General features: G+C 35.6%; 1 protein-coding gene across 1 annotated transcript in view; it reads left to right on the top strand.

The window, feature by feature from the left end:
* PCLO (piccolo presynaptic cytomatrix protein) overlaps nucleotides 1-16,648 on the top strand; it is a 366,488-nt gene that overhangs the window by 254,055 nt on the left and 95,785 nt on the right. Inside the window, exon 10 of the mRNA XM_065883956.1 lies at nucleotides 6,101-6,226. Within this exon, the coding sequence (XP_065740028.1) occupies nucleotides 6,101-6,226 (126 nt within the window). The remainder of the gene's footprint in view (nucleotides 1-6,100; nucleotides 6,227-16,648) is intronic.

Genomic DNA, 16,648 nt, shown 5'->3' with positions numbered 1-16,648 from the left:
TACCAATTTACACTCCCACTAACGATGCACAAGCGTTCACTTTTCTCCACATCCTCGCCAATGCTTGTTGTTTTTTCTTGGTAAAAGCCATTCTAACAGGTGTGTAGTCACATCTCACTGTGGTTTTGATTTGTATTTCCCTGATAGTGATTTTGAACACATTTTCGTGTACCTGTTGGGCATTTGTATGTCTTCTTTGGAAGAATGTCTGTACATTTCCTCTGCCCATTTTTTCAATCAGACTGTTTATTCTTTTTTGTTGTTGTTATTGAGTTGTATGAATTCTCTATATAGTAATACATATTTTCATATCAACACCTTATCAGAAATATACTTGCAAATATTTTCTCCTATTCCGAAGGTTGCCTTTTCATTTTGATGGTATCCTTTAAGTCCCTTAATCTACCTTCATTCTTTTTCATGCTTTTTTCTTTTTACTCCTCTACTTGGATGGATTCCACTGCCCTGTCAAATTCACTGGTCCTCTCTTTCACTTCTCTGGTCTGCTGTTGAACTGGCCTACGAATTTTGCGGTTCAGTTACTGTATTCTTCAGCTCTGTAATTTCTGTTTGGTATGTCCTTATATTTTCTGTTTGTTGAAATTTACGCATTGTTCATGCATTGTTCTCCTACCTTGGTGAGCATCTTTATGACCATTATTTTAAACTTTTTATAAGTAAATAACCTATCTCTATTTCATTAAGATCTGTTTCTAGACTTTTATCTTGTTCTTTTATTTGGAACATATTCCTCTGTTTCTTCATTTTCCTTGACTCTCTGTGTTGGTTTCTGCGCACTGGATAAAACAGCCACCTCTCCCAATCTTGATGGAGTGGTCTCATGTAGGAGATAAACATTATCATTCCGCCTAGCCCAAACTCTTGATTGTCTATCAAACCTATGTGATTGTACAAGCTGCCTTCTTTGTTCTCAACAGCTCCAAGTAGTTGAGGGTATGCCAAGACCTGTTTTGATGTGGGTATTTTCTCATTCACCCCCGTGTAGGAGTTGCTCAGCTAGTTTCTGGATTTTTTCCAGTGGGAATTGCTCCATGTGTAGCTGTATCTTTCAATGTATCCATGAGACAAGGTGAGTTCAGGAGCCTCCTGTGTTGCCATCTTGGACCAGAACTTTAGAAGTGACTACATAATAGTATATTGATCCCATAATTATAAAATACATACGCTTGAAAACAGCAATGCATTTATTTATTTATTTATTTATTAAACATCTTTATTGGAGTATAATTGCTTTACAATGGTGTGTTAGTTTCTGCTTTATAACAAAGTGAATCAGCTATACGTATACATATATCCCCATATCCCCTCCCTCTTGCGTCTTCCTCCCACCCTCCCTATCCCACCCCTCTAGGTGGCCACAAAGCACCGAGCTGATCTCCCTGTGCTATGCGGCTGCTTCCCACTAGCTATCTGTTTTACATTTGGTAGTGTATATATGTCCATGCCACTCTTTCACTTTGTCACAGCTTACCCTTCCCCCTCCCCATATCCTCAAGTCCATTCTCTAATAGGTCTGTGTCTTTATTCCCGTCTTGCCCCTAGTAGGTAAGTCAGAAAGAGAAAAACAAATACCGTATGCTAACACATATATATGGAATCTAAATTTAAAAAAAAGGTCTCCAATGCATTTAAATCCTAAGGTTCATCCTAAAGTTATCAAGATACAGTAATATTTTTTCTTAGTGATTTTGTTACTTTTATGATCGAACTTCTCCTTTTTTATAAATATTTCCTATATATTTTAATGGATTTCAGAAATTCAGATTTCCCTATGAGACTTCCTTAACCACATTTATGCCTATATGGTGTGAAATTACTCTAACTTTTTGTGATCTCTTTTCCTAAAGCTCCTATGTTCATTATAGTAACTGTTGGCCTCTCTACTCTGCCATACTGTGAACTCAAGAGCAAGACCAGTGCATTTTCATGGCATCTAACTGAGGAAGCATTTTAGCAATGTTTCTAGATGGACTAGAAGCAGAGAAGAAAATAAGTTTATGTTGATAAAAACTTGTAAAAGTTGAAAACAATGATAATATAAATACCAGTTATCAAGGACCATTTACATTTAAGCATTTCAGTTAAAAATTAATGTTGCTTCTTGAGTTTATCAACTCTTTTATTGGCATTCTGCTTTTTAGATTAGAGCTGAGGTGTTTTATCTTTATAGAAGTGTCTTTATTCATTTTATCTGCATTCAATACATAAAATATCAAAGTTTCCCTGTTGGCGCAGTGGTTGAGAGTCCACCTGCCATTGTAGGGGAGGCGGGTTTGTGCCCCGGTCCGGGAGGATCCCACGTGCCGCGGAGCAGCTGGGCCCGTGAGCCATGGCCGCTGAGCCTGCGCATCCGGAGCCTGTGCTCCGCAACGGGAGAGGCCGCAGCAGTGAGAGGCCCGCGTACCGCAAAAAAAAAAAAAAAAGTACAACTATATAAGAGTTAAATCAAAATGTCCAGATTTAAATTCTTAGAAATTGTGTAAATTAAATTCGTACTTGTGACATCCAATGTAGGATACAAGCAACTATTGTAAAATGAACAAAAAGTGTTATCTTTCCTGGGTTGTTATTTTCTACCTTGCTTTTTCTTTCACAGATTTTTAATATTTCTATGCTACTTTATTGTATACGTGAAAAACAGTGGGAGCCACCATAGCAACATCAACAAGAGGAAAAGTAATTTTTGAAAATTTACTGTATGCCTGAGTAGTTTCTATATGCAGTTGACCCTTGAACAACAAGAGTTTGAACTGCAGAGGTCCACTTATATGCAGATTTTTTCAATAGTAAATACTGCAGTACTACCCAATCCATGGTTGGTTGAATCCAGGGATATGGAACCGAGTATACAGACGAACCTTGTCTACGGAAGACTGCTATAAGTTATATGAGGATTTTCATCTGCACAGAGGGTCAGCACCCCTAATCCCCATGTTGTTCAATGGTCAACTGTATATCAAATATCATTTCTCATAGTATTTTCATGGCTATATATTACTCCCATTTTACCAAAGACACTGAAGCTTATAAAGTATACTTAGAAAGTTTTGAATTCACTAGCATGAAACTGTATCTTACAAAATTAAATAATTATTGTGTCATGCTACTTTATTAAGATAGGTATGATTGTAATTTCCTATCACACATCCTTTACTACAGGGTTTTAGAATGTACTCGGTCACTAAAAATCAAATGACATGAAGGACCCAGCTACTTAATCCTCAAGACAATGTCATCTACAGAATGAAACTATAATCAAATTTTTAAAAATAGTCACGTTAATAGATTTTGAAGTTCTACTTTTTAGCTATACCTTTACAAGGTATAACAATTCTCTTTGTAGATTCTAAGCATATGGCTGCACCATATATTATATAGTGCTGAAATTATTTTTATGAGCTACATTTATATTCTAATTTTTAAGCTTAAAAAGAAATAAGTGGGACTTCCCTGGTGGCGCAGGGGTTAAGACTCTGCGCTCCCAATGCAGGGGGCCAGGGTTCAAGCCCTGCTCAGAGAACTAGATCTCACGTGAATGACGCAACTAAGAGTTCACATGCCACAACTAAGGAGCTGGTGAGCCGCAACTAAGGAGCCCACTAGCTGCAACGAAGAAGCTGGCAAGCCACAACTAAGGAGCTGTTGAGCTGCAACTAAGAAGCCCACCTGCTGCAACTAAGGAGCCCATGTGCCACAACTAAGGAGCTGGCAAGCCACAACTAAGGAGCCCGCCTGCCGCAACTAAGACCTGGCAAAACCAAATAAATAAAATAAGTAAAATTTAAAAATTAAAAAAAAAGAAGTAGGACCCATGCCACAAGCACTGTATATACTCCACTATAGTCTAGCATAAATTATGATAGACTTTGATATAAGGCAAGGTCTTGAAACTGTGGCTTTACACTAAGGAAATCTCATGAATCATTTTTTGGGATCTCAGACTGACCATGTCTTAAAATTGATATGGTTATACTGACTACTTAGAAATTCAGTATCTGTGTGGGTTTTATGAGATCTTTAATAAGTGATGAACTACAACTTGTGAGTGATTCAACCATGGAAAGTGAAACCAAACCTTAGATTAAGAATCTAGTTTTATTTTTTTGGATAAATTCCATAGAATAACCCTTTAAATATGACCAGCTATTTTTAAGTCCTCATTTTGTAATTTCTAAAATGTCTTAATACGCTAAAAAAAGAAAAAAACTAGGCTAACCTAATTGAATGAAGAGTGGCTAATAACTTTTCTTCATCTTCTACCCTTTATTAGTATCTATCTGATGTCTTACTGTAGAATCAGTCCTGGTGAATCTTTAAAGGCTAATGTCTAAGAAATCAACTGTCTCTATCCAGGCTTAGTTGAGACTAAAAATCATATAGTAGATGATAGTCTTCATTCATCCAGTTATGTTCAGCTTGTATCATCAATTAATCTCTACAAAGAACAGTAACACTGAACCAAGAAACTTGTGACAGAAAAGCTCCACAAGTGGGGCCAGAGAGAGCTAGTATCTTACTTAACTCTGACCCTTGACAACCCATTGTAGAAGAACACAGTTAATTTGTTTTGTTTTTGTTTTTGTTTTGAGGCTAAATCATTTTTCAGAGCACTTGCTCTATTGTAAACGTAGGTCTGGGGGGTAAGGATGGAGGTGGGGGTACTAGGGAAACAGAGGGAGAAAAGAGGGGAAAAACAAGGATGGAAAGATGGAAGGGAAGGAGGCGGGGAGGGAGAAAAGGAAAGACAAAATTCATGTGGAAGTATCACATCACCTAGAAATAAGAAACAGTATTTTACCAAAATATATCCCTACTAGATAAATGAAGAAGGGTTCCATAATTCCGCTACTACTTGTTGAATGTTTGGACTGTGTTGATGCTGACTACAGGGATGGTTTTTGCAGAGTTAAGTAGGAAGGGAACAGGATTTGGAAGAGAGCTGGCTTTTAATTTTGGAGATTTTGAAAGAGTTGAAAATGACACTTCAATCACTGAATGGAATGAAGTTTATTTTAAAGAGATAATTGTGTCTTCAGTGAAGGAGAATTCTGCCTTCTTTTAGTGCTTTCATTTTAAAATCTTGACATTTGTAACAAAAATATATCTGGTGCTGTAAACACTAGCTAATTTTTAGATTATTTTTTTAAAAAGATAAAATATCAACAGTTTATTTCTGTCTCAGTTAGATTTCTCACAATAATCATTCTCCATCTTTCTTCCATGTGGCTAATTACAGAAAAATCTGTTCTGTGGAATAAGGAACAGTTTACTCAGTTGCTCATCAATCAAGAATGCTTTTATTGTCCCTGTACTAAGTGCCATATTAATGCATAAACAGTATTAGTTTATGAGTTAAGGCTGAAATGTGAATAATAATTCATAAGTTATGGGCTTCCCTGGTGGCGCAGTGGTTGAGAGTCCGCCTGCCGATGCAGGGGACACGGGTTCGTGCCCCCGTCCGGGAGGATCCCACCTTCCGCGGAGCGGCTGGTCCCGTGAGCCATGGCTGCTGAGCCTGCGCGTCTGGAGCCTGTGCTCCGCAATGGGAGAGGTCACAACAGTGAGAGGCCCGTGTACCGCAAAAATAAATAAATAAATAATTCATGAGTTATGATCGTGTTTTCACTTTATCAATTGCAGTCATTTATATGTTTAGATTGTGTCTTCTCAATTTATGATAGCCGTTAGTATCTTTTTGTAAGTTAAATGCTCCTTGATATCATAAGTGAATTATATGCTGTGGAATTTCTTATACTGGGAACATCCTCATACAAAATTTTTATAAAATATCTGATCAAAATGGACAGAGCCTTATTATATTACTGAATATGGCTAAAATAAAAATTATTTTTAATATCAAATTAATCATTATAGATCCGACCAAGATCTCAGAAAGTTCTCTTTCCTATCAACTATTATTGAAATCAGAATATTGTTCTTTTGATATTGGTATCCAGTTCCAATATTCATATTGTAGTTAACTTCTAGATACTAGAACCCATTTTTTGTGCACCTTATAACTTGTGATAACTGTTGTTTCTTAACTTATTGCTAATAATTTGCTAATTTTTCAATACAGGTAATGGATTAGGAATTAGAATTGTGGGTGGTAAAGAAATCCCTGGACATAGCGGAGAAATTGGAGCTTATATCGCCAACATTCTTCCTGGGGGAAGTGCAGAACAGACAGGGAAACTTGTAGAAGGTAAGAATAAGGATTTCAGAGTAAATTAAAATGAATGTGCTCATATTAAATATATCTTAATTTGATATGAAAGTTTTCGCTTCTTTACTGTCTAGGTAAAACTCTCCTTTTGGTTAATTATGATATTTTGGTAGAGTAATATAAAGGAGGATATGTCCACAGCTATATTCATTTTATTTTCAGTTGCATTGTCCTTTTTGGCAGTTGGATTGCTATGGGAATATCTTGTTTAAGAAACAGTAATTAGTCAAGATTTTTTACTGACTGGGGCAACATTATATTTTTTAAAAAAACATTGATTAAAAGGATTAGTGTTTCATAAACACCAGGAAAAATTATATTGAAATCAGAGCCATAAAAACATCACATGATTCAGTACATGGTAAAGTCAGGTCAGCAAACTATGGATGACCCACAAGCCAAATCCATCTGCTGCCTGTTTCTGTAAACATTGTTTCATTAGAACACAGCCAGGATTATTAATTTACACATTGAACATGGGTGTTTTCCCACTACAATAGCAGAACTGCATTCACAACAGAGACTGTATGGTCTACAAAGCCTAAAATATATATATTCTCTCTGACCCTTTCGAGAAAAAAATTGCCAACTCCTGTGCTAGGTACTATTCTATTCACCTCATTACATCATAAAGTATTTTAAAGTAATGAACTTTACAGATGTGTCTTATGGGCCATAAAATGATGTTTCTTTCAGTAAAAGGTTACAGCTTGATTCTCAAGATACACAATGATAATTTTCAGTCATTAATTAGACGATGTGGTCATTTGCATTTTCCAAAACCTAACACAGATATAGTTTACAAGTTTTCAGTTAGATTGCTTACCACGAATATATTTATCATAAAGCAGCCTCAGTCTATCCTTCTGTTTTTATCCTAAATTAAATGTTATTTAGAAAGCATTTTTCTGTCGTTTCATCGTTTAATAAAATGTTGCCTGTTATTGTTTGAAACTCAATTATGTTAAGATTATTCCCTGTCATTGTCTTAAATTAAATATATTGGAACCTACTTAAAAAAATCCCTAGATATTTTGATAGACAATTCGAATAAACACAAATTTGAGCCAGTATTTATTCATCACAGTGTTCTGCTGGAAGCAGCTTGCCCAACTCACTAAGAGATGTTTTGAATATCTCTTCCCAACTTCACACTCAGTACCATCACATTGTTAGCTTGAATTGGCCATGGTGACAGTATTTACAACATGAAAACAGGCAAATGCTACGAATCAGGCCTTTTTTGTCCATTTATTTGCCTGTTGATTTTCAGAATGCCAGTTTACCAGGACATCACCACATATATAACTGAAAGTATATTATTAAAAATATTCTAATGGTATTCATACAACAGAGAAAATTGGAGGTTTAGCCACATAGCTAAATGAAGGAAAAGTCTATATGAATCAAGAAATAACCATTATGAGCAAACACTGGGTCTCTGTGAATTTTCTATGACCATGATCCTGTCATGCCTAATACTACTCTGTTGGTATTGCAGTCTAGTTAAGATACAGGAATTGAGGCCTGTTTGTAAGGATGGGAGTGATATGATTGCTTTCTGATAGCATACTTCAGAAAGAAATGAATATGCTATTTTTATTTTAAGATAAAATTTGCAACAGTAACTTTGCCTGATATAGTTGACAAAGATACTCGAATAATTTAAAGATAAAATTTCATCCCCTTCTTTGTCCTTACACCATGAAAATCAGCAAATGCTACAAATCAGGATGATTTTTATGTACAATTTCAGTGAAGCACTCTGTGATGAAGTGATGCTCTTTGCATTTGGCAGCTTATGTGACCATTTTTAAGTTCATGCACCTAAATTAATAATAGATATAATACAAACTCATTCAAGAAAGGAAACTGAAATGCACCTAAAATTACATCTGTGATTTTATAAACTCAGAGACTGCCATTAAAGTCATCATCTTTTTTGGAAATAATAGTTTTGCAGTTTGTTTCATTGGGTAAAGTGGGAAATCATTAAAAGCTGTGTGCATGTGACTTAAGATTTTACTTTTATTAATTGTATTATTTATTAATTCTCCCAAAGTTTTGCCAAGTGCTAAGCCAGGCCTCTCTATGACTATAGATCCTCTGATTATTAGAGTGCAGTTGTTACATAACTCACACGTATAATTTGTTATTTATGATTTCCAGATTTATTTTATTTTCTCTTAAAACATAAATCTTTATTACAACTCTTGGTAGTATTTCTGTGAGACTCACGATGCTATCTTGACTCAATAGTTAGATCCTGTTTTTGCCAGTACAACCCAGAATCTACAGGTGTCTACTGGGTTCTTCACCAGTCCAGAATCTCCCAATCTTTGTGTTGGCTGTCTGGTGGAGAGAGGGTAAAGGGCACAAAACAGATGAGTTTTAAATTATAAATTAAAATCTAAACTCAAAATAGCAAGTCCTACATGGAAATGTTTGCTGCCTGACACGTCTCCTCCTGATTCATTTGCACTTAAATGGTGAGTGAGTTTTGCTCTCAATCTTGGAAAATTTTACTGAAGCAACTCAGTGGTTGCATTTCTCCGTTACACGGTAAACACAGGAAGTCAGGGTTTGATGTTTGCTAATTCGTTGAAAGTGGATGTGATTTTCCTTAGTCTGGGCCTCCTCCACAATCAGGAAAACTGCCTTAAAAGATTTGCCTTGGGGGCTTCCCTGGTGGCGCAGTGGTTGAGAGTCCGCCTGCCGATGCAGGGGACGCGGGTTCATGCCCCGGTCCGGGAAGATCCCACGTGCCGCGGAGCGGCTGGGCCCATGAGCCATGGCCGCTGAGCCTGCGCGTCCGGAGCCTGTGCTCCACAACGGGAGATGCCACAGCAGTGAGAGGCCCGCGTACCGCAAAACAAAAACAAAAACATTTGCCTTATAAGATTTTTCATCTATTGGGATGCGCAGCTCCACATCACACACCTTCTGTTCTGCCTTCCCCGATGGAAGTGGGGCAGGGGGAGCGTCTCAGCATTCATGGTTTGATGTATGCAGTTTAACAGTTAATTGGGCACTGACCTGTAATTTTCATTACAAGTGTTTGAGTGTACAAAAAAGCTGTAGAGCATAATATGGCAAACAACCATGTACTCACCATGTTGTTTTAAGTCTTAACATTTTGCCTATTTGTTTCATATTTTTAGGAGAGATAAGTACCTATAAACCAATTAAAGCCTCCTATAGTCACCTCTCCTCTCCCAAACCTCTCTTACTCGCCCAAAATAAACCACTAGACTTAATTTGAGATTACCCTTCACTTGCTTTTCTTTATAGTTTTATGTATGTATTCATAAATTTTATAAGGATTCATTTTGCTTGTTTATGAAATTTTATATAAATGATAGTTTACTGTACATGTATTTCTGCCACTTTTTTTAGTTCCAGAGTTTATGAGTTTTATCTAAAATGGTTTATCTAAAATAGCTACATGTACACACATGTCGTTCTGGTTATTTATTTTCACTTCAGGGCAGAATTCTATTACTGTATGTCTCTACTACAGTTTAATTTAAACATTCTCTGGTTATTTCGGTTATATATGAGTTTTTTTACTATTTCCAACAATGCTGTAATTAATTTTTTGAATTAGTCTCCTTTTGCACATGTACAGAAGTTTCTTCTATAATAAAAGTGTAAAAAAATTTAGAAGAAGTTCAATTCCTGGGTTATAGTGACTATCTTATTAAATAATATAGGAGAACGTGTGTGGTTTCTTCAACAGTAGTTGATTTTTCCAAGTTGCACTCCAAAGTGTTACGCTATTTTTACATTCATCCGTAGTAAATTAGTGTTCTTGTACCTTTATATCCTTGTTCCTCTTTCTCAACATTTTCTTTTTCAAATATAATGTGAAATGATAGGCCATTGTTTTCTTCGTTCACCTTACCTTCAGTCATGTTGAGTATGATAATATGTTACTAATCTTGTTGGCACTTGGGTTTTCCTCATCTGTGATTTGCTTGTTCTTTTGCTTATTCTTTATTTGGATTGTTTATGTCTTTTAAATTGAATTTTAGAGAATCTTTATGTATTCTGGTTATAATCGTTTGTCAAGTATGTAGGCTGTAAATATCTTTTCTCAGTACGTGGCTTGTTTTTTTAGTGTCTTTTTTTTTTTTTAAGTTGAAATTTTAACATAGTTGGCTTATTTTTTCCTATTAAGTTTTATAAATGTTCTGTATTATTTAGGAAATTCTCCTTGCCCTGAAGTCTTCAAATATTAGCCTATATTTCCTTCTAAAAATTGTGAAATCGTACTCTTTATATAATGTCCTTATAGACGCAGAATTAAGTTCTTTTTAGTCTATCGTGCTCTGACTAGAAACTTTAGTTTTCTCCCCCATCAGTATGGATAATCAGTTGCCGGTGCGCCATTTATTGAAGAGTGTATCGTTGCTCCCGCTGATCTACAGTGCCCCATCTGTCATATATTGATTTTTTTGTACATGTGTGGGTCTTTTATGAGATGTTTGTTCTAGCTTGTCTATTTGTCTATCCATACATCAGTGTCACACTGTTGTAATTATGATGACTTTAAGTCCTGACATATGGTAGGTAATCTACCATACTGTTGTTATTCAAAATCCTCTTGGGACAATTCTTGACCTTTGGTCTTGCATATACATTCTAGAACCGGCTTGTCAGTTTTCAGGAAAATCTCTGTTGAAAATTGGTAGTGATTATATTGAAGGTATAGGTTAATTTAGAAAAAAAAATTTTTATATTGTGTCTTATCTATTTGAGTCTTCCATGGGTTCACAATGCTGGACCTTTGTTCTTCTTAGAGATTTAATCATTGTATTTTGAATCAATACAATAAAATACATTAGGACATTAAAAAAAATTAACACATAGCAATTGTTAGACTTATTAACAAGTTGCATCATTTTATATCAACTTACAACAATTTTATAGCTCCAGAAAAGGAAGAGTAGAAAATATAAATAAAAGTTTGTTTAGGAAGTATAATGGGCCAAACCTAATCCTTTATGTGCATATCATTGGTTCTAAGGTTTATTTAATCGCTGGACTTCTGAACTTATTCTCCAAATGATTTTCCCCCTAATATTGTGTATCATAACATCATAATTGTGAAATATATTACCTGCATGATACCTTTCATATTTCAACAGTTTTCATAAGAGAACAGTGAATCCATAAGAACTAAACACGTTTTAGCCATTGAACCAAAAACAGATATTTGTTTATATTGTTAGGTTTTTCCAGCTGAAAATCAATTTAGTTGAAGTATTTTGAAGATAAATTGTGTCTTTATTATTGATAATAAAATCATATTTGTTTGGACAATGAATGCTGTTTGGAGCTAAGATAGGAATATAGTGTTAAGCTCTGAATGTAGCTTCAAGAAGCTTCTTAATGAATCAATAGGAACATAGACTAGGAGAGCAAAAAGTTAAAACCAATGATATACAATGTTTGCTTAAGGATTTAGCCAGAGCTATGTGGAAAATTACCTTCTCCCAGGCCAGTAGGTAGGCCTGTAAAGAAATTAGTTTATCTTAGTTTGTCTATATGCTATTCTGTGAGGAAATGTACCTGTGGCATAAATTCTAGTTCATGGATATTTCCAAATTCTCAGTTTCTAGTTGTCTCGGTGTAGGGGATATTGATTCGGCTAGTTAGCACCTCTTAAAGATGAACTGACAGGGTTTCGGGCAAGCAAATGTTGTTGAATTTATATTTGAGAATCAGTGATTGGAGTGGAGGTGAGGTTAGGTGATTTTGGCATGGTGGGTTTGATTTTAGAAGTTCGCCTCTGGAATTCCCTGTCCTGAAGAACTATGGTAGAAGAGCTAATTCCAGTAGAGGACACACTCCTGTGTGACTTAAAGGATAATGTTCCGAGGCAAGAAAGCCTCTACTTCTGCTTATGCTTTTTTGGCATATGTTACAGATGACATGGCAGTGATCAAAGCTGGAGACCAGGAAACACACCACACAGATGAGTGAGCTTCCTTATTCTTGTTCCAGGGGGATTACCAGGTACGGATTGGTCATTAGCATGAGATTTCTCAGAATTCCTGCAAGATAGTGTGTCAGGTACACATGGCACAAGATCATATTTCTTGTTGATACAAGGATTTTTCTAAAAAATATTTAGGAAACTATCTTCTGGAAAGAAAGAATATAAATTGTGGGTACCTGGACTGGTAGGTTGTAATATACTATTTTTAAGATACAGTGATATCATACTTACATATTAATGATTAGCTGTATTGCCAGGACAAAGAAAGATGTTCCTCTTCTTTATCCATTTATTTTGAAATTAATCAGAGGAAATTATGTTTGTCAGTATTTCCGATAGGGACATCAAGAAAATGAAATATTTGCCCTTTTTTTTTTACACATTTTTTAGTATGTATAATACTCCATATCCTAATTTGATTGCTTTTATCAATAAGAGTGGTATAGCTTGAAATATATATGTATGTTCAAGTGATACTGATTAATGATTAACAGTTGTTTCTGTTTTTAAATTTCTGGATTTTTCTAATCAGTATGCCATAACAGGCTACATTTTGGTGTGTATGAACTTGGAGTTGTTGTTTTGGAAGCAAGGATGCTGAACTGTCTTTAATAGCTGTAAAAAAATCTTCAAACAGCCAGTGCTTCAAGGTCTTCATTATACAAAGAGAATGTTTTTAGAGTCAGACACATCAGGATTTAGATTGAGCTCTGGTACTTTTTGCCTGGATAAGTTGTTTAACTTTTAGTACTTTGGTGTTCTCATTTGGGAAATCGGGATAATAATAGTGGCTGCACAATTGTTATCAGGTTTACAAATAATGTGTCAGAAACATTTAATATGGTGTTTGATATAGTATTTCACAGAAGTAGTGAAAAGATGGTACTTACTTTGGAGATCTTTGATGATAATAATAGTATGTGCTACTTCAGCTTGAATTCCGTCCCCTCTCTCTGAACATGCGTAGATAATTGACCATGGTCAGGTCTGAGCTCTGAACTGCAGGGATTTGGAATATTCCTAATGGAAAAAGCACAGATTTGAAGTCAGAAGACTCTGAATTAATGTCATCCTCATGATGTTAGGCAAGTTGTTTATGTCCTTTGAGTCTCCTTTTATCTCATCTGGATAGGTTGATGTTTCAGTTAGGAGGTTTGAAGACCTATCTCATGGGGTTAACTGTGAGTATGAAAGAAGCTGATGTATTTTTCATGCTTAGTTAACTATGAAGATCTAGACTAAAGAAACTACTTTGTTAAGGATAGACGAAATTATTTTCATAGATGACAGTTACTCTCACAAAGTTCAGGCTTCCTGTAAGGGAGCATTGATCTGCTAGAGGTATTCTGCTATAATGGCATATCATTTTAGGTATTTATTAGGCCTGAATAAATTTTTTAAAAATTTAAAACCTGAAGTGGTTAAGTCATGTCCCATGTAAATATATCACCTTCTAACCGTAAAACCATACTTTTGGCTAGTCTTATAAAAAGGCTTCTAAGTTTTTCTTCTTATCAACAATTTGTTAATCTCATGTCTGATTAAAGTCTATGGACATACATACAATGAATATCTGCTTATGTAACTCTCATGGTCTGTAAGTCACTGAAAGCATATCTTGTTAGTGAATAGAATCGTGGTGTAGGTGTCAGATGACAGGTGTCTGGCACCCAGTGTGTGGACTGATCTTTCTCATCAACTCCTTTTTATGGCTGTTGACAAATCACAGAAACTCACTGGGTGTTCAGCATTAAGTGAAAGGGACCCTCCACAAGACCCTTCTGTAATGCATACTTTTGAGACACTTTATCTGTTGAAGAGATGCAGAGAGATTGAACCTTGAGAAGAATCATACAGTCTAAGGTGTGGAAAGAGGAAGCAAAACAGTAGTATGTGTGCTATAATAAGTCATGTATGTTACATAAGATGGAAATGTGAGCCCTAGAATTAAGAATGTGAGACTAATTACATAGAATGAAAGGAATGAAATCAGAATGGATAAATCATGACCCTTACGTCTCAGGGCTCCTTCCTCACCTGTACATGTCCCTTCCAAGGCTCCAGGAAGTTAAAAAACATATGTGATGTTTGTGGCATTTGTCAGCTTTTTAACTTCTGTAATTTGTTGTGATTTATTTTGTCCTTTTAATAAATATTCACATGTATCAATTTTGTATTCATAATTTTCTCTTTTTTCTTAAAATTGCATAAGCTTCAGGCCTTACAGTACTTGAATTCATCCCTGCATGAGATATTGTTTCTTATTGGGGGAGAACACGGAGGTGCTTACTGTGGAACTGTAAGAACCTCTTGGTATGCAGCAGTAATATACTGACAAGGTAGATGGAGGTGATAAAAAGGGAGTTCAGAAAGAAGGTTTTAGGAAGGAGTAGAGGTGAGAATATCAGGAATATGGGAAATAATAAAGAATGCAAATGGGTCAAAACGTTTCTTCAGTAACTACTCTACAGGTATATCCTAGAATTCTATCATTCTATAATTCCACCTTGCTTTCACGGTGGTTACAGCCTAGAAGGGCAGTGGATAGAGGATGTTGACTGTGGAGGAAAAGTTTGGTCAGGGTCTGAATGAACAAAAATATAAAATAAACCTGAAGAACTAGGAGAAAGATGTATTTATGGAAAGAAAACCCATTATTTAATAACTTTTTTGACAATGTGTATTTTCTTCTAGTTTCAGTAAGAGAAATATAGAAATGCAGAATACATTGGTTGATTCTGCAGGCTTCTGTCAGAACCAGTACCATAACTAAGTGTGGGTTACAGATATGCCTCCTCCCCTCCCAGAGAATTCCAGGTAACTTTCAGGTAATGTCTAAGAATAGACTGTAAGCTCCTGAGGGCAAAGAACTCTCCAGGAACTGAAACAGATCTTTTTAGACTTTTATCTCTTTCATTGGTTAATTTTTTACATAGTTCATATTTTTCTTATTTATAGTGACGGAGTACAGCCATGTTCCAGATGTAGTGACGAGGCTGGAGCAGAAAGAATATTCTGTGGGAATGCAGATTTTCATATCAGACTACACGTTTTTCATATATATACTAAGTTACACTGAGAGTGGTGGAAGAAAATGAATTTGCTTTTTTTTCCTCTTAGGCTACTTTTGTTTTCTTTTACTCTCTAGTTTTTACTAGATCCCCGTCACTGTCAGGTATGGTGCTTGAGATATCTAAGTTCTAGCGCACGCGCGCGTGCGCATGTGTGTGTGTGTGTGTTTGTAAATACATGGTCTATAGAGCAACCTCTCTTGGTCCTGTGGAATATGAATGAAGAAAACATGGACCATACATTTCAGTAGGTGAGACAGAAAGTAAAACCTACTTGTAAGTATCACATAATAAGTGGTAATAAGTGCTAAGGAGAAAAAGATAACAAGGAGGGTGGATATGCCAAATAGGAAGGTAGGGTTGAAATTTTAGATGGGATGTCAGGGAAGGCCTCGCCAAGAAGGCAAAAAATGAGGAAAGCCCCCAAGGAGAGGAAGGAGTGAGCTTGGAGTTATTGGTATTATAGGCAGAGGAATGAAAAGGGCACAGGCCCAGAGCAAGAGCCTGCCTGGTGTGTGCCAGGAATAATAAGACCGCAGGGAGGCCAGCATGGCTGGCACTGAGTGAGGATGTGAGTGAGAGAGAAGAAAGCAGGAATACCCTATCTATTTTACTGAAGTGCTGTAAAGATAAAATGAGAAAAAGTGGTCAAAATAACTTCGTAAAAAAACAACAATGAAGTCCCATGTTGGTACGATTAACATAAGTGAAATAGATCTAATTTTATTCATTTTAATCAAAAAGACTTCTTATAATTAGATGGTATACATCTGAAAGTTTTGTGTAATTCATCTAAAATATGTTACCATTATTTTTTGTGATTGTTAATCATGTTTGCTTCTGAATTAGAGGAGATCATTTCTCTACGTGAATTTTAAAGAGCTGGAGGGAAAATAGCTGAGTTTTTTCTCTATTATTTGACAGATATTGCTGTTAAGGTGTCTTCTTAAACAACTCTGGTTTATTAATGGAAAAATGAATAATTGTAATATGTTGTATATACTATATTATATATATAGATTGAAATTACATTCTGTTTACTGTGAGAACTTTTTGAATAGAATTCTACCATCAAATAACATTTGTTATGTGTTGAACATCCATCCAGCCAAAGTGAATTATTTGCTAGTTCTTCTTCGTGATGTTAACAGAATACTGGCACTTCTTATGAAGTAACTTAACACAGAATTCATTTTATTTTTGTAAAGTTTCTCTTAGGGTGATAAAATGGTTATTGATTTTTTATTGTTTGAAATGACTTCTCTGTTTTATTTCTATCCTTTAACTCTTCAAGTGATGAAATAATTTATGTATTTAAAGTTCACT

Source organism: Phocoena phocoena, chromosome 9 (assembly GCF_963924675.1).
Source record: "Phocoena phocoena chromosome 9, mPhoPho1.1, whole genome shotgun sequence".
Lineage (NCBI taxonomy): Eukaryota > Metazoa > Chordata > Mammalia > Artiodactyla > Phocoenidae > Phocoena > Phocoena phocoena.
The sequence above is the reverse complement of the archived record's forward strand: the minus strand, read 5'-3'. Positions and strand labels throughout refer to the sequence as shown.